The following is a 20443-nucleotide window of genomic DNA, read 5'->3' as shown; positions in this document are numbered from 1 at the left end:
TTAAACAACAGAAGAACTGCTATATTCCACTGCTTACCCAGAGAAGCATTTGCAGAAACTCTAACAAGTACCAGTACAACAAATTAAGCCACTTGGCCATACTGCTTACATTTTATGTATCTATGATGCTGGCACAGTCAAGCATATGTTTTACGACAAAACGGTAAGTAAAACGCTGTTTTCTCGTCTCAAAGGCGATTTACGAGCATGCCATGATCAATGCTGGGATGAGGCCTATGACGTTGCGCCAAAGACACGGATCCTCTGATCAATTGGAACCCGGCAGCGTGGACATTTAGCTCTTCCCTTCTTCCCGAATTTGTCGTTGCAGGTTGCACACAGAACTTCATGAGCACAAGGTAGGAAAACAACTGAAACTTCCTCCTTTAAGCATATAATACACTCCCTATCAGAGTTATCCTTCTCAGAAGGATCCTCGACTCTACCAAACTCACGTAACATCCCGGCAATATCTCCCTGGGGCTGTTCCACATTAGAACCTGTTACCAAATTAGCAGACTGATTCTGCAGCTCGGTAGATGCTCTAAGCCGAGAAAGATCCTCTTCAAGTCGTTGGAAGTCATCCTTGTGCCGCTGGAAGTCTATTTCTATCTTCAAGCGCAATGCCTCAAGGTCTCTTTTCTTATTAGCCTCAGCTGCTTCTTTGAGACGTCGTTCTTCCTCCACAAGTGCCACAGCTTGCTCCTTAGCCTTCTGTTCCTGCCTCCAATTCGCCTGTCAAAATTAGGAAAATTATGTGTTGATAAGTTTGTCACGTGGTGTTCAGTTCAGCGAACTAATTACTACAGTTCAAATTATGTAACCTCCAGGAAAGCATATAGACTAAAGTATGATATAAAAGGACACGTCGGTAAGACACACTTTGGGAATCTGCCAAAGAGACTTGCTATTGTTCATGAACAAGAGACGATAATGGCACCCCTCTTTTCCAGTAAAACACACTTTGAACGAAATAAGGCGACATGATAGAGTGATTCTATAGCAAAACACAACATGTAGGACTCATTTTTCTACTAACAATGTGCTACCAATCTCACGTAAAGTTTCATAAAATCTCAAGGTAACAAATAAAAATTTCGTAATGATCATTCGATAACCATATTTTCCGCCAACATATCAGGAAAGAAAAGAAAAGGAGAAAACAAAGAAGAAAAACTCAGCCAAGAATTCATGAAAAAAAAAAAATGAACATGAATTGAAGGTGCATTTCTTTTCAACCTTTTTCCACGTTTGAGATAAGAATGAAAGACTATGCTTTTAGATGTTTTTAAACATGAACGAACGGATGAGGCTTCTCAAAGTTCGAAAAAAAAACCATATCCCCCCTTACAAAACAAAACTGAGTTCAACTATTGGTGGCGTTGAAAGAAACTGGAACATGCCTACTGGCTGATAGCAGACACAGATAATGCAAAGTTGAGTAATTTCTTTTAAGGTGAGGCATCAAAGAAAGGGTTGTTTATGAAGTGTACACTGCAGTTTCGGGGATTTACGGTGAAACTTGAAAAGCTAGTAATTTTGAGAACTATACGCTACCTATTTCCCAGGCATATGGGTTGGGAAAGGAGGGCACGTCAACAACAACAAGAACAACATACTCGATGTATCTCACTAGTTTGGAATTCTGACGGGATGTGCTGGTATGATCCCAAACCTCGCATAATTTAAGACCTTAATCATTCGGACTTAAGACTGACTATGGTTTGCAAAGGTCACATACAGAGAGAATTTACAACAAGATATAACTCCTTTTTTTAATCAACAAGCAAGTGAAAGAGAAAAAGAAACATAAGATCACAGATGAAGCTTAGTACATGAAGTACCAAAGTTATGCCACATAATAACTCGGACCTAAAAAGGGCATTCTAATATGAGAAGTACATGGAAATTTTAAAACGTTTCTCAAACAGTGATGTATAATGTCGTAAGCATTTGTTTATAATTCTACTGCAAGATAACCAATAACAAGTAAACGTCAAGGAAAAAAAAAGAGAAGAAAAATCACACCTCAGCATCCTTTTGAGCTGCCTCCAACTGAACCAACTGCATTTGCAAATCCGAAATCTTTTGCTTCTCCGCTGCAACATCCTCCTGAAGCTTCTTTTTCTGTTTCTCCCAAACACCAAGCTTCTTAATGCATTTTTTCTCCCTTTTGCCAGCCTCCATGCATGCTTTAGCAGATTCCGAAGCGCTTAGCTTGGAGGCCTCCATCTCCGCCCTCATTTCTGCATTCTCTGTCTCAAGTTTTTTAACAGCCAAGTTAGCACGGTCAACTTGCGAGCTTGCTTTTCTTAGAGCACTCTCCATATCCGATAGCCTCTTCATGGTATTATCCTCTATTACCGGTTTACCTTTCTTCATTCTCTCGATCTCCTCCTTCTCCATCCTCAACGTCTTAAGCTCTGTCAAGTCATGACTGAGCTTCCTAGCAGCCTGCATCGCTTTTTGATGCGCCCAATCTTTCCGTTCCTTGACTTGTCTCTCAAGATCCTTTATCTGAGCGAGCAAACTTATTATCATTTCTTCTTTTTGGTCCAACTGCCTGTCGCCCTGCTGTGCATTCTCCTCAAGATTCAAATCTTGAAATTTTCCTACCACAGAGTTAACAACCAAATCTTCCCTTCTCGAAATTTGAGATTCACTTGGCGGTGCAAGTTTAACCACATCTTGGCTTTTCAAAGTTTGCGATTCACCCGACTGTACAAGTCCACTTGATTGATCCCCATCAGCCTGGAACTGAGACTGGTTCTGCATATATTTAGGGTTTGCCCTAAATCCGGCAGTAAACGCAGCTACATTCCTCTTTAGCAAAGTCTTCATCGACGGAGTAAGATTAAATCGCTTCGGACACTCAATATCTTTCTGTGAACTAGCATCAGAGGTAAAAGCAAACGGCCTATTCAACGGAAATGCATTAGCAGTACTACTCCCAAACCCCCAACCGCATTGAAACCTACACATTGCGGGTACAAACCCAACAGGACCAGTAGCAGCAACACCCTCCTCACCAGCACCACTACTACTACTACTATTCATAGACTCATTAAAACCACGACCACCAGCACTACCATCTTTCGGATGCATAACAGGTATTTCCATCTCACTCGCCCTACCTACGTGTAAATCACTCACCAACAAGCACCACATCGCGTCAACTTTACTCATATGTGGTTTCACTCGTTGCAACATACAAATTATACCCGCTAACGAGTAATCCACCAGTTGTCTCAAATCATCAAAACATTGGTCCGAATAATCATCACCCAAATTCGAACACTTGCCACTATTCAAATACACTAACGAGTTATGCAAGATATTAGTTAGCACATCCATTCCACCATAACAATGTCCATTTTTCAATATAGCTCGCATCGCAACTTCATCATCATAACCTAAAGCGACAAGCTTATTAATAGCCTCAGCATACAAAATCTCTAAATTTTGCAACAAGATATCTTTCAATTGTTCTTCAGTACAACTATTCTTCAACACACTCTCATCAACCCCGCCACCCGAGCCCGAACCTAAACCCGAATACAAACCCGACCCGGGATTAATGGGGTTCACATTTTGAGCTAAATTAGTATCAAGATTCAATTTTTGACAAACCCCAGACTCAGAAATACCAGAAAAACCTGATGATCTTCTAATGATTCTTGTATACTTCTCTTGAGAAGCCATTTAGCAACTTTTCACTAAAAATCAACCTGCAAAAAATGAAAAACAAACAAACAAACATAAAATCAACCAAACAAAACTGATATTTTCAAGAACTTTTTATGAATTTTCACTAAAAACTCAAAATCCAAAGCAAAAAAAGATTGAATTTTTTTCAAGAATCTTTTTTTAGAACCCCATTTGGGAATTTTCACTCAAAACTCAAAATCCAACAAAAAAAAGTTATTGATTTTTTTTCCAAGAATCTTTTCTTTAGAACCCCATTTGGAAATTTTCACTAAAAACTCAAAATCCAACCAAAAAAATAAAGATTGAATTTTTTTTTTCAAGAATTTATATGATCAAGACTAATGGAGTTCATATGATTTTAAAATTAATCATAAAAAAATGGATTTTTTTCAATTTCTTTTGAACCCCATTTGGGAATTTTCACTAAAAACTCAAAAATCCAACCAAAAAAATTGATTTTTTTTTTCAAGAATCTATATGATCAAGATTAATGGAGTTCATCTGATTTTAAATTAAAAAAAAAAAAAAAGAAGATTGAATTTTTTTTTCAATTTCTTTAGAACCCCATTTGGGAATTCTCACTAAAAACTCAAAAATCCAACAAAAAAAAATAAACTTGAATTTTTTTTTCAAGAATCTCTATGATCAAGATTAATGGAGTTGATGTAAATTAAGATTAAACATAATAATAATAATTAAATGAAAAAAAGACTGACCTGTTTGATTTTTTTTTTTGGTGAGATTTCAGACAGTCTGAGAGAGAATTTAGAAAGTGTAAGAATGGAAAGTGTGATATATATATATAGTACTTTTAGTGGAAGTTTCTATGGGCTTTTTTTATATATGGGCTAGAGATGTGTGTATATATATATGGAAAAAAACACATACAATATTAAATTATAAAAAATAGCAATACTTTTATTAAATTATATTTTGTAGCATATGTATTTGTATGTATTTATATTTTTGTAGCAACAGTTTGCAAAAATACAAAATACATATCAATCATAAGGACAGTAAAAATCATATGTATTTGTATTTTTATAGCAACAGTTTGCAAAAATACAAAATACAACTTGTTATATTATGTAATTATGAAACTGTTGCTATGAAATTCATAATTAAGGGGCTAAGTATGTTATTTCTAAATTTCCTTCATATATGGAAAAATTCTTATGGACAAACAACATAAATTTCGACGGTTTCGAGTTTCATCATAGAAAATCTCAATGTTTTATATAATTATTTAGATTCTGATTTTAGATTTATCAAGATATATAATTAGTTTTCGATACATCCAACGAAAGATATATTTTTTTCTTTATAAAGATACATAGTTAGCTTCCATACATTTTTTTCTTTATAAAGATACATAATTAGTTCCCAATATATTCAATGAAGATACATTTTTTTCTTTATAAAGATATAGAATTAGCTTTCAATATATTTTTTCGATCTTGGATTCGTCGAAATACATAATACATCGAACAAGATATATTTTTTCCTTGTAAAAGATACAAATTAACTCTCGATATATTTTTTGAATATTTAATCTGTCGAGATACAATAGAAAATTTTGATATTTTGTATTATTATTTAAATCTCAATTTTAGATCTGTCAAGATATATAATTAGCTTTCGATATATTCAATGAAGATACATTTTTTCTTTATAAAAATATATAATTAGCTCCCGATACATCCAACAAAGATACATTTTTTTCTTTATAAAAATACAGAATTAACTTTCGATATATCCAATAGAGATAATTTTTTTTTCTTTATAAAGATACATAATTAGTTTTCGATACATTAAATGAAGGTACATTTTTTTCTTTATAAAGATACATAATTAGCTTTAAATACATTCAAGGAAGATACATTTTTTCTTTATAACTATACATAATTAGCTTTCGATATATTCAATAAAGATATATTTTTTTCTTTATAAAGATACATAATTAATTAGCTCCTGATACATCTAACGAAGATACATTTTTTTCTTTATAAAGATACAGAATTAGCTTTCAATACATTTTTTTCAATCTTGGGTTCGTCGAAATACGTAATACATCCAAAAAAATACATTTTTTCCGTGTAAAAGATACATAATTAGCTCTCGATATATTTTTTCAGATTTTGATCTGTCGACATACACAATTAGCTCCCGATTGATCCAGTTAAGACACATAACTAGTTGAAAGTTTTGTAATTACTTTGCAAAGGTGAGAATTTGTGTAAATATAATAAGTTAAGGTGTATGTTTATATTATTTTAGCAATCTGAATATGAATTATATTCACTTTATTCTGAAATACGTGTTCACTTTATTTCGAAATTCTTATTTAGCCATAAATTATATTCACTTCATATCAAATTTTTGTTTGACAATGAATTATATTCACTTTATTTCGTAACATGTATTCACTTTATTTTAAAATTCTTGTTTAGTCAAAAATTGTATTAACTTTATTCTAAAATGTGTATTTATTTTTTCATACGAAATTCTTGTTTGATCATGAATAGTATTCACTTTATTTCGAAATATGTATTCACTTTTTATTCCAAAATCTTTGTTTGGCCATGAATTATATTCACTTTATTTTAGAATATGTGCTCACTTTATACCGAAATTCTCAAATGGCCATAAATTTATTTCGAAATATATATTCACTTTATTTCGAAATACATATTTGACCAGAAATTGTATTCACTTTATCCAAAAACTATTATTTAGTAATAAATTATATTCACTTTATTTCGGAATATATATTCACTTTTTATTTAAAAATCCTTGTTTGGTCTTGAATTATATTCACTTTATATCAAATTCTTATTTGACCATGAATTGTATTTATTTTATTTCGAAATATGTGCTCACTTTATACAGAAATTCTTAAATGGCCATAAATTTATTTCGAAATATATATTCTCTTTATTTCGGAATACTTATTTGACCATAAATTGTATTCACTTTATTCAAAAATTCTTGTTTAGTCATAAATTGTATTCACTTTATTTTGAAATATGTATTGACTTTTAATTTCGAAATCCTTGTTTGGTCATGAATAGTATTCACTTTATTTCAAAATATGTATTCACTTTATACCGAAATTCTTATTTGGTCATTAATTGTATTCACTTTATTTTGAATGATGTATTTACTTTATTTCGAAATCCTTGTTTTCCGAATATATGTATTCACTTTATTTTTGAAATTCTTGTTTGGCCATAAATTGTATTGACTTTATTCCAAAAAAATTTTTTACCATGAATAGAATTCACTTTATTCCGGAATATATATTCATACTTTATTTCCAAATTCTTTTATTGGCCATGAAATACCAAATACAACTTGAAGTTATATTTGGGATTTTAGAAAACAACTCGAGAGGTGTTTTCACTTTATTTGAATTCTAAATATCAACTTCAAATACTATGGTCAAACACAATTCCAATTTCAAAATTTCAAATAAAGTGAATATATTTTCTATTTTCAAGGTCAAACACCTGCTACAAAAATTTTCTACCATTTGAGAAATTGACATAAATAGTCGTTCGCGTAAAAGGAACATAATTTATATTAAAGTTCTGGTGATTCGTTAGGATTTGTTCGTGAGACTATTTATTAGAAACACCGGGTAATCAATCGGAGTTCATGAATAATTTTGTGATAGCACTATAAATATTGTCTGCAGGGGTGGATCTATTAAGGTCCGTGGGGGTAGCACGTCACCCGCAAACTTCGACGGAAACTCTATATATATAGCTGTATATAGAGAGAGATATAGTTAAATATTAAACATGGCACCCAAAATAATAGAGTGTTGTCTAGTGCAGTTGGCAAAGTGCTGCACTTGTAGACCCAAGGTTATGTGTTTGAACTTGGCCATTTGCATTTTTTTTTTAAAAATCATTTTGGCAGCAAACCAACAGGCGTAATAATTCTCAATTAAACAGGGCACATCCGCACAAAGCCACACTATTACAAATTTTGTATAAAAGTAATCTTATTTTTTGACCCTTTTTTTAAATTTAATTATTTAAAAGGTACTTATCTTTCATTAAAATTAAAACAAAAACCCTATTTCCGAAGGAAAGGACCAAATCAAAACATCTATGTTCTTGAGCTTTGCTGCTGCTGGTTGCTCTTTCTCTCTGCACTCTTGCTTGTTGCTTGCTCTCTTTGTAAGTTATTTTAAAAAATTACTTTGTTTCTCTTTCTTGAACTTAGAAATCCAAATTTGAAATTATCTTGATTTAGGAGAAAGTGTTCTAATTTTGTGAATTGAGATGGAAATTTTTTTCAAGAAGGTTAATTATTCTCAATCTAGTTCTAGTAATGTCAATGTCAATCGTTCTTGTCTTATAACTGACCTCGATTTGGGTTCACTTAAAGCCAATCGGGAGAAAGATGACCTATTTCTGATTATGATCTTCGAATACGAGATGAAATGAGGAAATATTATATTGAAAAAGGGCCTTGTCAACCTATCTTGAAACCATATCCTTCAAGTGAAATAGGAGGTAGAATGCATCAATTTGCTTCAAGTTGGTTTAAAGATTCACATTCGACTTGGTTGGAGTATAGTGTGGAGAAAGATGCCGCATATTGTCTTTGTTGTTATTTATTCAAAAATAAATTTGTTCATAAAACTATGGGTGATTTTTATGCATCGAAGGGTTTTAGGGGTTGGAATAAGGCTCTTGAAAGATTTCGTTTGCATGTCGGTAAAGTTAATAGTGTTCACCACAAATGTTACAATAAGATGCTAGATTTATCGAATCGTCGTCAATCAATTCAAGTTGTTCTTGACAAACATTTTGAAAAGTCAAAAAGTGAGTACCGAATGCGTTTGGAAGCTTCAATTAATGTAGCAAGACTTCTTTTGTATTATGGATTGCCTTTTCGAGGTCATCACGAAAGTGAATCTTCAAGTAATCAAGGCTACTTTTTAGGATTTTTGTGGTGGCATGGAGACAGCCATCCGGATGTGGGAAAAGTGATATTAGAAAAAGCTCATCAAAATGATACTTTGACTTGTCCTATGATCCAAAAAGATACTGTCAATGCTTGTGCTAAAGAAACATTGAAAGTTATAATTGCGGACTTGAATGGAGATTATTTTGGTATATTAGTTGATGAATCCAAAGACATCTCATACAAAGAACAAATGGCTCTTGTTTTGAGATATGTTGATAAAAAGGGTGAAGTAGTGGAATGATTTATCGGTCTTGTCCATGTTAGTGATACATTGGCTTGCTCATTGAAGAAAGAAATTTATTCTTTGCTTTTCGATCATTCACTAAGTCCATCCAAAATACGTGGGCAAGGTTATGATGGAGCTAGTAATATGAAGGGAGAGATAAATGGTTTCAAAACTTTAATTATGAAAGATAGTCCTTCGGTGTACTATATTCATTGTTTTGCACATCAATTGCAACTAACACTTGTAGCTATTGCTAAAAAACATGTGGAAGTTGAAGACTTTTTTTATTATGTTACTAATGTGTTGAATGTTGTTGGAGGATCTTTTAAACATCGAGATTTACTTCGTCATCACCAAGCCGAAAATTTGAAGCAATTACTTGAGTTCGGTGAAGCTCATACTGGAAAAGGATTAAATCAAGAGGGTGGGCTTCAAAGACCGGGTGATACTCGTTGGGGATCACATTTCAAAACATTGGATAACTTTCTTGTTATTTTTTCATCCATTGTTCATGTGCTTGGAGTGATTGAAATTGAAGGTTCTACTTCAAGTGATAGAAATCAAGCGGAATATCTTTTGACAAAGGTTAGAACATTCAAATTTGTTTTTATGCTTCACTTGATGTTGAAAGTGTTGGCCATGTCAAATGAGTTGAGCAAGATTTTACAAAAAAAAAGATCAAGATATTGTTAATGCCGTGGAGTTTCTTAACATCTCAAATTAAAAATTGCAAGATATGGGAGTTTCTTAACATCTCAAATTAAAAAGTTTCTTCATTTTGTGATTCACATGATATCTTGATTCCCAAATTAGATAAGCCTTATTTTCCTGGAAAGTCAAAGCGTAAGTGTTTAGATGTTTGTTATTGACACCACTCGCGTGTTGAAATCTTTTGTGCGGTCATTGATGTGCAACTTCAAGAGCTTAATGAGCGTTTTGATGTAGTGAGTAGTGATTTGCTTCTTGGGATGGGTAGCTTGAATCCTGTCAATTCTTTTTCTAACTTTGACAAAGGTAGAATCATGACTTTAGTAAAGTGTTATCCAAATGAGTTTGATGATGGAAAGCTTCGAGATTTGAGTTACCAACTGGATACCTTCATAATTCATATGCGAGGTGGTAATTTCAAGTTCTCCAACTTGCAAGGAATTCATGATTTGGCAAAGCATTAGTTGAGGCAAATCTTGTGGAGACTTATTCACTTGTTTATTTACTTGTGAAGTTGGTTTTGATTTTACTCGTCGCTACGGCAACTGTTGAAAGAGCATTCTCTTTCATGAATCACATAAAAAATGAAGTGCGAAATAGTATTGGTGATCAATATTTAAATGATTGTTTAGTATGTTAAATCTCTCGATTGAGATTGGTATTAAATTTTAACTTTTGACGCGTAAGTCATTTTGCGCAACTTTTTCAAATGGGATCAAACTGAACGGTAGCACTATAAATATTGTCTATTTGTGTAAATCTCTCTATTGGGGTCGGAATTGAATTTTAACTTTTGGCGCGAAAGGCGACTGTATTACTATATCAAGTCTTAAAAAAAAAGTGTATACATGTTTGCATTGTTCATATGTATACTGTATCACAACTACAGTATCCTATTATACATACAAGTAACGAAACTTCTCACCGAGTCAACGAGTTCAGAATGAGTGAGATCTTATTATACGTATGAGTTTCATATGCTTTTTATTATATATTCATATAGTTCGATACGAAAGTAATGGATTCAGTTGAATCGACAGACCCTTCTTTAGATCCGCCTCTTCGTCTCAGTGTCAAAAGATAGGCAACTCCGAGGCAAGAAAGCTCTCCGTTTCTTTGGCCGCTGCGATTGAAGCTCATTCTTCGCGACGAAATCAGCCATGTACTCTACAATCACCTGATGACATGAAAATTAAGAAAATGAAACGAGTTAAAATCGAGAGATAATGGTCAAAAACACACCTGAACTATTGTTTTTTTCGCGAGTTTCACACTGCAACTATCAGTTTGTTCCGTTTTCCTATCTCAGCTGTCGCTATCTATGTATTAAAACGTACCTTAACTATCAGTTGTTCCCTTTTCCTACGTAGATGGTGATAGTTCGGGTAGGGAAAACGGAATAGTTGATCATTGGGGTGTGAAACTCGCGAAAAGGCGATGGTTCAGGTGTGTTTTTGACTATTAACTCTAAATCTACTGTAAAGTTAAAATGAAAAATACCTAAACTATCGGTTTTTTTCGCGAGTTTCACACCCCAGCTATCAGTTGTTCCGTTTTCCTACCTCAACTGTCACCATCTAAGTATTAAAACGCACCTCAACTATCAGTTGTTCCCTTTTTCCTACGTAGACGATGGTAGTTCAGGTAGGAAAAGGGAACAGTTGATAACTGGTCGGGGTGTGAAACTCACGAAAAGGTGACAGCAAGTGTGTTAACAGTTGATAGATGGGGTGTGAAACTCACGAAAAGACGATAGTTCAAGTGTGTTTTTGACTATTAACTCTAAAATCTACTGTAAAGTCCGAGATCGATCGACAGGAAACACGGTAAGCATAAAAATTACCTGAGCCCCAAGCTTTATCATTTGCCTTGGTGGTACTTCGAGCGGAACCTCATCAGCTCGAAAAGTTATCAACTTCGACAAGAACCTGAAGGAGTCGGGCAGCGTTCTTATTTGACTGTTGCTAATATCGAGCTCTTCGAGATTCTCAAGGTTCCCAAATGATCTTGGTAAAGTTGTCAAGTCAGCAAAGTTGTTAGCAAGATTAAGCTTTTCTAAGCTGACAGCGAAACAGAATGTTTCCGGTATGATCTCAACTTCGTTGAAGCTAACATCGAGTTCTTTGAGACGAGAAAGATTTCCCAGTGTCGTTGGCAATCCTTTAATTCGGTTAATGTGCAGCGAAAGAATCTCCAAGTTTTCGAGCATTCCTATCGCCTCAGGGAGAGCTTTAAGCTGATTAAAATCCAATCTCAGCTCTACAAGTGAAGAGCAAAATCCGATCGTGTAAGGAAGTTCCTCGATCTGATTTGTTTCCACGTTTAGCCTCTTCAACGAGGTTAAGTTCCCAACGAGATCAGGCAAATGAGTGAACCTGTTCGAACCCAAATCAAGATCGATGAGATTTACTAAGTTCCTGAAAGAAGCTGGCAGCGATTTCAACCTGTTGGCGTGGAGGTTGAGATCAGTCAAACTGTGCAGCTCACCGAACGAATCAGGAAGGTTTATGATTTGGTTGGAGTAAAGATCAAGCTTCGTTAAGGCTTTTAGGCTACCGATGGTAGTTGGAAGAGCCATAATATGGTTATCGGCAAAGTTTAACTCGCTGACATTCACCAATTTCCCAAGCGATAACGGAAGCCATTCAATCTTGTCCATTAACTTGTTGTGAAGATCGATAACTCTTGCTCTAGTTTTCGCAGCATTTTCAATCAACGCAGCAACTTTCATTAAATTGTACTTCTCTTTGTGCTTGATCCCTAACGACAAATCATACAACAATTAAGACATAGCATAAACGACAAAGACTCTCTCCGTTTCAACTTGTTTTCTTTCTTTCCTTTTTAGTTCGTTTCAGAAAAAATGCCTCTTTCCTTTTTGTTTCAACAACTTTTTAATTTCAGTTTTCCACGTGACATGTTTAAGACCGCAATATTCAAAAGTCTTGTTAACTTTCTTAAACTCATATACGCCAAGTCAAAACCAGGAAAAAACAAATTGAAACGGAGGAGTATTAATGAAATGGACAAAATCGACCGTATGCAAGAGGTTTACAAACAGGAATAGACATGAAAAAGACAAGAGGATTTAATGCAACAACTACTACGCCTCAGTACTAAACGACATTGTAATTTTCTGGTGAAAGGGGTATTAATAGCTCTGCCACGCATACTGACCTATAGCTGGAAACCTAGTAGATTAGTCGACATACATAGCATGCTAGCGTCATCGCTAAAAAGGAAAACGAATCATGCAAACTAGGATTCAAGTTCCAACAGACACCAAAAATGAAACTCTTAATGGATGTTTGCTGGAAACCTAGTAGATTAGTCGACATACATAGCAAGCTAGCGTCATCGCTAAAAAGGAAAAGATTCAAGTTCCAACAGACACTAAAACAGAAACACTCTTAATGATGTTTGCTGGAAACCTAGTAGATTAGTCTACATACATAGCAAGCTAGCGTCATCACTAAAAAGGAAAAAGAATCATGCAAACTAGGATTCACGTTCCAAGAGAGACACCAAAAAAAGAAAAACTCCAAATGATGTTTTTCCATCAACCTAAACCTTGACGTACAACAACAACTACGCCTCAGTCCTAAGCAACATTTATAGTATATATACATAAAATGAAATGACCTATTAGCACGCTGTAATTTTCCGGGAAAGGGGTATCAGTAGCTCTGCCACCGCCACACGTAATGACCTGTAGCTGGAAAACCAAGTAGACCAGTCGACATCTATAGCACGCTAGCGCCATCACTGAAATGGAAAAGTATCACGCAAACTAGGATTCAAGTTCCAAGAGAGACATCAAAAAAGAAAAACTCTAAATGATGTTTTTTCACCAATCTAAACCGTGACGTACAACAGCAACTACGCGTCTGTCCCAAACAACAGGTATAGTATAAATACATAAAATGAAATGACCTATTAGCACGTTGTAATTTTCCGGCAAAGGGGTAACAGTAGCTCTGCCACAGCCAAACATACTGACTTATAGCTGGAAACCCAGTAGACTAGTCGACATCTATAGCAAGCTAGCGCCATCACTGAAACGGAAAAGTATCATGCGAACTAGGATTCAAGTTCCACGAGAGACACAAACAAGAAAAACTCTAAATGATGTTATTCCATCAATCTAAATATTGATTTACAACTACTACGCCTCAGTCCTAAATAACATATATAATGTATATACGTAAAAAGAAAAATTGACCTATTTGCACATTATAAGTTTACGATGAAGGGATATCAATTGCCACTGCCAGACATACTGACCTACAGCTGGAAAACCTAGTAGATTAGTCGACATACATAGCAAGCTAATGCCATCACTAAAAAAGAAAAGGGAATCATGCAAACTAGGATTCACCAAAAAGAAACTCTGAGTGATGTTTTTCGGTCAGTCTAAACCTCGACATACAACAACGACATACCTTGTCAAATCATAGATGGAGGGTCTGGAAAGGGTAGAATGTATATTGACCTTACCCCTACTTCATGGAGGTAGATAGGCTGTTTCCAAAAGACCCTCGGATCACGCAACACATATCAAAGTTTCTATCGGTCACCCAGGAGTATTTAGCCTTGCAAGGTCATCCTTGTTGATTCACACGGGATTCCACGTGCCCCATGCTACTCGAGTCAGAGCCTAAGCTAGTGATGCTTTCGGCTGCTGGACTTTCTCCATCTAGGGTGCAGCATTCGGGCTGCTTTTCCTAGCTGCACGACACTTGTATTGCTCTCCCACAATCCCGTTTTCACGGTTTAGGCAGCTCCCATTTCTCCTGCCCACTGCTACGGGAATCACTTTTGCTTTCTTTTCCTCTGGCTACTAAGATCATAAGTCCTAAAGACATCACAAACGATAGGGGGCTATTCTTTCAACCTATATTCATAGTATAATCTTCTATATACTCCATATAATTTTTCTCCGATGGGTATTAAACTGATTCAAATTCCAAAATCCCTATTGACTCCAAACAAATGAAGGCACACAATTAATCTCCACAACTCACAAGCAAGCAGAAATGTTGAAATCTTGGACACACAAAAGCAAGCAAACAGTAGTATTTTCACAACTTAAACTCACTAATCCCATCTTTTCTTCCGATTTCACCACATGGGTCCTCAAATGAATTCATTTTTCTCATTTATGTAACTCCAAATATCAATTCTATAGCTTTCGAGATAAGCATCCAGTACCTCTATGAACTATGGCTAAAGTTGCTACGACACGCTCCAACTTCACGAGGTCCTATTACTTCCTGAACTCAATTTTAGCATATTTTTGTCACCCTTTTGTGCTGATGTTGCACCTTGCGTTTAAACACCCGAGGCGTGTGAAGGACTGCATATGCCACATCAGCTAAAAAGATTGATAAAAAATACACTAAAATTTAGTTCGGGGGTAATAGGGACCCTGTGAAGTTAGAGTACGACTTAGCAAATTTGATCGTAGTTCCGGGATACTAGATACTTATCTCATAGCTTTCTGAATCAACACATCAAAATCTTGCTAACTCTCGACTTCGAAACAAAAGTATAGCCTTTCTTACTTCTAGTAATAAATTCTATATAACTCTACTTCTTTAGAGGTAGTGGTATGGACTGCGTATACTCTACCCTCCCCAGACCCCATGATGTGGGAATATACTGGGTTTGTTGTTGTTGTTGTAATACATTATATATAACTCTGTTGGAACATTTTCTCCTGGTGCCACTACTACTTTCTTGGAAATTTCATCAAGTCCTATTTGTTCTTCAGTTTCTACGAGGTCTGGAGGGTACGACGTACTTACCCCTACCTTTGTGATATAGAGAGACTATTTCTGACAGATCCTCAGCTTAAATGAGAAGTTATTACCTAAGTACGGACGCGAACAACAAAATAGCAAGATATAAGGCAAATTAAGACACATACTGTTCTCCACAACTCACAAGCAATGAAAAAGTTGAAATCTTGGACAAAGAAACACCACCAACAACAACATGCCTTGTGTAGCCTCAAAGGATTCGCGGAGATTAGAGTGTACACATACCTTACCCCTACCTCCGAGGTTGTTTCCTGCAGATACTTGGCTCAAGGAAAAACAAACCAAAGCAACACATAAGGCAAACAAGCAACACATAAGGCAAACAAGACACATATGTAGGGTAGCCCGGTGCACTAAAGTTCTCGCTATGCGCAGGGTCCGGAATGGCCCCACCACAAAAGTGTATTGTACGCAGCCTTACCTTGCATTTCTGCGAGAGGCTGGCTTGAACCCGTGACCTCCCGATCACATGGCAGCAACTTTACCAGTTACTCCAACGCTCACCTTCAAAAAAGACACATATGTATACTCCACAATTCACAAGAAAAGCAAAAAGTTGGTATCTTAGACCAAACCTGAAGAAGAAACAATAGTCATTTGATCATTTCTTCCAATTTCACAACTTGGGTCCTCAAAAGAATTCATTTTTCTCATTTGGGTCCCTCCAGATACCAATTCTGTAGCCTTCTGAATCAACACATCAAAATCTTGATAAGTCTTATCAAGTTCAATCACCTGAATTGCCTCTTTCTTCTGTTCTTGACTTTGAAACAAAACTATACCCTTTCTTACTTCTTGTAACACATTATACAACTCTCTTGGAACACTTTCATCTTGTTCTTTCTTGGAAATTTCATCAAGACTTATTTGTTCTTCTGTGTCCACTGATCTGATCACAGAAGTTGCTGCTTCAATATCTATAAGTGATGGTCTTGGTGGTAGTGATTTGTAGATTGTTGTGATTTCATCTATGATTATTGTACAGGCAGTTGAGGGGTTCTTTGTTGGTGTGGACATGGTGGTTTCTTGCTTGTCAGCAGAGGAGAAATTATGGAGAATTTAATACAAGTTGAGTAGTAGCTTGTCTGTCTGTATATGTATGTATGTTTGTTTGTTTGTTCGTTTGTATTGTCTGTGTTGATTTTGTTTTTCTGGTTTTAGTACTTGTCTTTTTGTTACTCACTTATGTTTATCCTTTTTTTTCCCCCTTTTTTGATAGGCTGAGTACTGAGCAGAGGCGGAGCCGAAATTTCAAGTAAGGGGGTCACTATTCAAAGAAAACTAAGTCGAAGAGGGGTTCAACACCTACTATAACCACATAAAATATACTTTTAATCATGTATAACTAGTATATTTTTCCGTGGAAGGGGTTCGACGAACCCCTAAAAAGGGCTGGCTCCGCCTCTGATACAACTTTTTCTTTTTTTAATGGAGATAAGCATTTAGTACCCTCGAATTATGGTCAAAGTTACTACAATACACTCTAATTTCACAGGGAACCTATTACCCTTTTTATGCTGATGTGGCATCTTTATTATATAAAAATAAGGCTCATTCAAAGGTGTCACGTCAACTAAAAAGGTGCCATAGCAGCTAAGAAAATTGATAAAAATATGCTAAAATTTTATTCAGGGGTAATAGAACCTCGATTCCATGTCAAATGTGTCATGTTAGTTAAAAAGGTTGACAAAAAGTGTCACGTCAGCTAAAAAGAATGACAGAAATATACTAAATTTTAGTTTGGGGATAATAGGAACCACGTGAAGTTAGAATGTGTCGTAGTAAATTTGGTCATAGTTCAGGATGGTACTAGATGCTTCACTCTTTTTAATGACTGAGGTGTTCGGGTTAACTTCACGTATTTTGATTTATTTTGCGCGCAATAATTGTTATTCATCAATGTTGGATACATGAGAAGAAAATACCTAGTGTTTTTTTTATCTCTTTTGAAATTTGAACCTATCATTTAGTTAAGTTAATTACAAAAAATATATCATCTTTTTTTAAACATATATTGAAATTGTACGTTTTATTGAGGCTAATATGTATAACTAAAAGTGGTAATAGATTTTTAATAGTTAACTTATCTTCGTAATGAAAACCTGAAAACATATGTTGACGTTTTTTTCAAAATTTAAAACAAAACTATCTGATAAGAGAATGTTTTATCATGTATTCAGTTGCTTCATTAAACCCTACTAAAAGCAAAAGAGTTTTATCACATCGAGATGTCAATTCATTTTCTGCTCTCAATATAGACGTGTGAGCCTTTCACCTTTCCGAAATGAGATCCGCCCTGGCTCGCTCCGTTCCAACAACCGGCAGGGAGCACCTCAGTATACAATCACACACAGTAACTGGGAGTCTTATTACACTTAAAGTCAACTTCAGCTCGCCAAATCAAGAATCATCTCGTATAGTCATTGTGGACTCGTATAAGGATATTGAATAGATAATTCATGTGTCAGATTTGATCCTATCTTTCGTAGCATGCAACGTTCCTAAGGCATGTTCTGCCCTATGTAAATGGCGAAAATAAGGAGTACTTCATAAATTTCTACTCTTATGAGTCGGGCCAAATGGACTGGGATCACTGCCAACTGAGATCACTCTTCTGCTCGGATGCATTTTCTTGCCTTTCTGCGGAAGCAATTTCTTATCTTGGCCCCGGCCAAGCTTTCTGAGAAGATTTTGAAGCTTTTTTCTTTTTTTCGAGAGTCAAACATGTCGTAGTTCAAATATTTAAACAAAAATTTACTATTTTGTCCATCCTAATTTTTGTGACACCATTTCAGTATCATGAATTTTTAAAAATTAAGGAAGACTATATGTTATCTTTACTAAATTATCCTCATTAAAATCATTTTAGTTAGCTTTTCTTGTTAAATGAAATCTGCAGAGAATAAAATAGGAATGATGTCATTAAATAATTGTCAAATAATATAATGTGGCTTTAAGAAAATATCGATCAATAAAATTAAGAGATTTTCAATGTACTCCATACGTTTCTAAATACTAGTTAAAATTTTAATTTGCCCACTTTTTAAGAAAAATATTAATTAAAGATCAATTTGATTAAATTATCCTCATTTATTACTCCATTTTATTTAATACTCTCTCCGTTTCAAAATATTGACCCTTGTAAACTTGACACTCCCATTAAGAAAAAAAGAATATTAGAGATTTATTTACCAAATTAGCCTTATTAAATGTGATTTGAAAATATAAATTCAAGTTTATACATTTTGTTTAGTTATTAATGATAGAGATAGTATCGGAAGAACATAATAATATTTTTTTGATTTTATAAAAGGAACAACTTGAAACAAATATTTTTAGAAAGAGGGTCAACTATTTTGAAACGGAGAAAATATCTTTTTTATACTACATTAATTTTATTATATTTATAACAAAAGATAAATGTAGAAACAAATAAGTAATTATGTTTTGATATTCAAAAATAATAAATGTTATGAAAATCTACTATTTTAAGAAAGACTACAAGTCTTTCAGAATAAGTGCAATGTAATAATTGAAGATTGAACATTTATTATTTAATGTCATCACCATCAGGTAAAGTTACGTGCAACAACGCATAACTATTTGTAGAAGTCAAATATTAAGGATGAAGCCAAATTTATTATACTTATAATAAAGGAAATATTTTAAAAGGGGAAAAAAAAATCTAAAATGTCACATCTAGAATTTAAATTTATAATTTGAAACAAGTCTAAATTCTATTTGTCATTAAACCAGAATCTTACCTGAAAATTCAATAATTTATATATATCTTTTAAAACTATTTTTATCTCTTTTATGTATTAGAAGCTTCTAGGAAAGAAAAATTAATTTAGCCCTTTTGTCACGTAAAGAATAGATCTTGGATTTAATCCAAACCCAAAAGCAGAGACGTCTAAGTTCATCTAACAAATTGTCTGTCTTCAATCAATGTGGGATTTATATGAACTCCAGCACCGCCATTCACGGACAGAACCTAATCGGCACGTGGACTGAGGGTCCAAACCAGGATAGACTTGGCTCTGGTATCATATAGTGAATGAATGTTGCGTCTAACTCAACCTTAAAAACTAACTCATAATGAGGGAAACGTCTAAATCAATATAACAAATTGTCTGTCCCTAACTAATGTGGGACTTTTATCCACCTCAATACCCTCATTATGAGAATTGAGCTCAAACAAGGATAAACTTGGATCTAATACCATGTAGAGAATTGATTTTACGTGTAACTCAACCTTAAAAACTAGCTCATGAACGAAGAATTATCCAAATTCATATAAACAAACTGTTAATCCATTCCCCAATTAGCGTGAGAATTTCACCTTCGACATGTCACAATTAACTTTAATCTAAAAGTAGATAATCAACTGTACAAAGATTAAAATATATTAAGAGGTCATTGATAGCCGGTTTGGCGGTGTAGTATGTATTTGTTAAATTTTCCATAAATAATATTATGTTTGAAAGCTGGTTAGGAGATAAGTTGTTTATGGATAAAATTAACATGATCTTTGATTTAAAAATTTAGATAACCACAAAACCAATGCATATATTAAAACTAGAGTTGCATGACCTGTGTTAACACGGGCCCAACATTAAGATATTTATTTATCTTTTCAATTTTGATATATTTAAATAAAATTTTTTAATAAAAGGATTGAATATGTTTTCTAGGATTCATCCGAAATCTAACATGAGTTCAACATATATTATTTTAATATATATTTAGATAATTTAAGTTGTTAACTATTGTAATTTATAATATTTTTTTATGTAATTTTCAAATTAATATACGTTACTTTTCTTGTCCAAATTTTTGTGGCATTGATAGTCAATTATATTTTAAAAATGATTTAAATTTTTAATTATTGTGATTTATAATACTTTTCTTCTATTCCAATTTTAGTGACACTAATATAATTTTAAGAGTCGACCAAATATTTTATATCTTTTAAATTTTTTAAGTTGTTAATTAT

The 20443-nt window shown here is 34.2% G+C and overlaps 3 protein-coding genes across 3 annotated transcripts; 1 reads left to right on the top strand and 2 right to left on the bottom strand.

The window, feature by feature from the left end:
• Nucleotides 1–4535, bottom strand: LOC107850790 (MND1-interacting protein 1). The gene is made up of 3 exons (XM_016695551.2): nucleotides 4425–4535; nucleotides 2029–3728; nucleotides 1–735 (listed from the first exon to the last, which is right to left on the bottom strand). Exons 2-3 carry the CDS (start codon nucleotides 3700–3702, stop codon nucleotides 235–237), a joined length of 2175 nt encoding a protein of 724 aa, XP_016551037.1. The 5' UTR covers nucleotides 3703–3728; nucleotides 4425–4535; the 3' UTR covers nucleotides 1–234.
• Nucleotides 4536–9097: 4562 nt separating this feature from the next.
• On the top strand, nucleotides 9098–10089 carry LOC124899206. Its single transcript, XM_047413386.1, has 2 exons — nucleotides 9098–9502; nucleotides 9841–10089. Exons 1-2 carry the CDS (start codon nucleotides 9098–9100, stop codon nucleotides 10087–10089), a joined length of 654 nt encoding a protein of 217 aa, XP_047269342.1.
• Nucleotides 10090–10447: 358 nt separating this feature from the next.
• LOC107850798 (plant intracellular Ras-group-related LRR protein 5) lies at nucleotides 10448–16612 on the bottom strand. Its single transcript, XM_016695564.2, has 3 exons — nucleotides 16023–16612; nucleotides 11469–12385; nucleotides 10448–10802 (listed from the first exon to the last, which is right to left on the bottom strand). The coding sequence occupies exons 1-3, from the start codon at nucleotides 16462–16464 to the stop codon at nucleotides 10674–10676; spliced, it is 1488 nt and encodes a 495-aa protein (XP_016551050.1). The 5' UTR covers nucleotides 16465–16612; the 3' UTR covers nucleotides 10448–10673.
• Nucleotides 16613–20443: the final 3831 nt, after the last annotated feature.

This window comes from Capsicum annuum, chromosome 1, assembly GCF_002878395.1.
Source record: "Capsicum annuum cultivar UCD-10X-F1 chromosome 1, UCD10Xv1.1, whole genome shotgun sequence".
Taxonomy (NCBI): domain Eukaryota; kingdom Viridiplantae; phylum Streptophyta; class Magnoliopsida; order Solanales; family Solanaceae; genus Capsicum; species Capsicum annuum.
The sequence above is the reverse complement of the archived record's forward strand: the minus strand, read 5'-3'. Positions and strand labels throughout refer to the sequence as shown.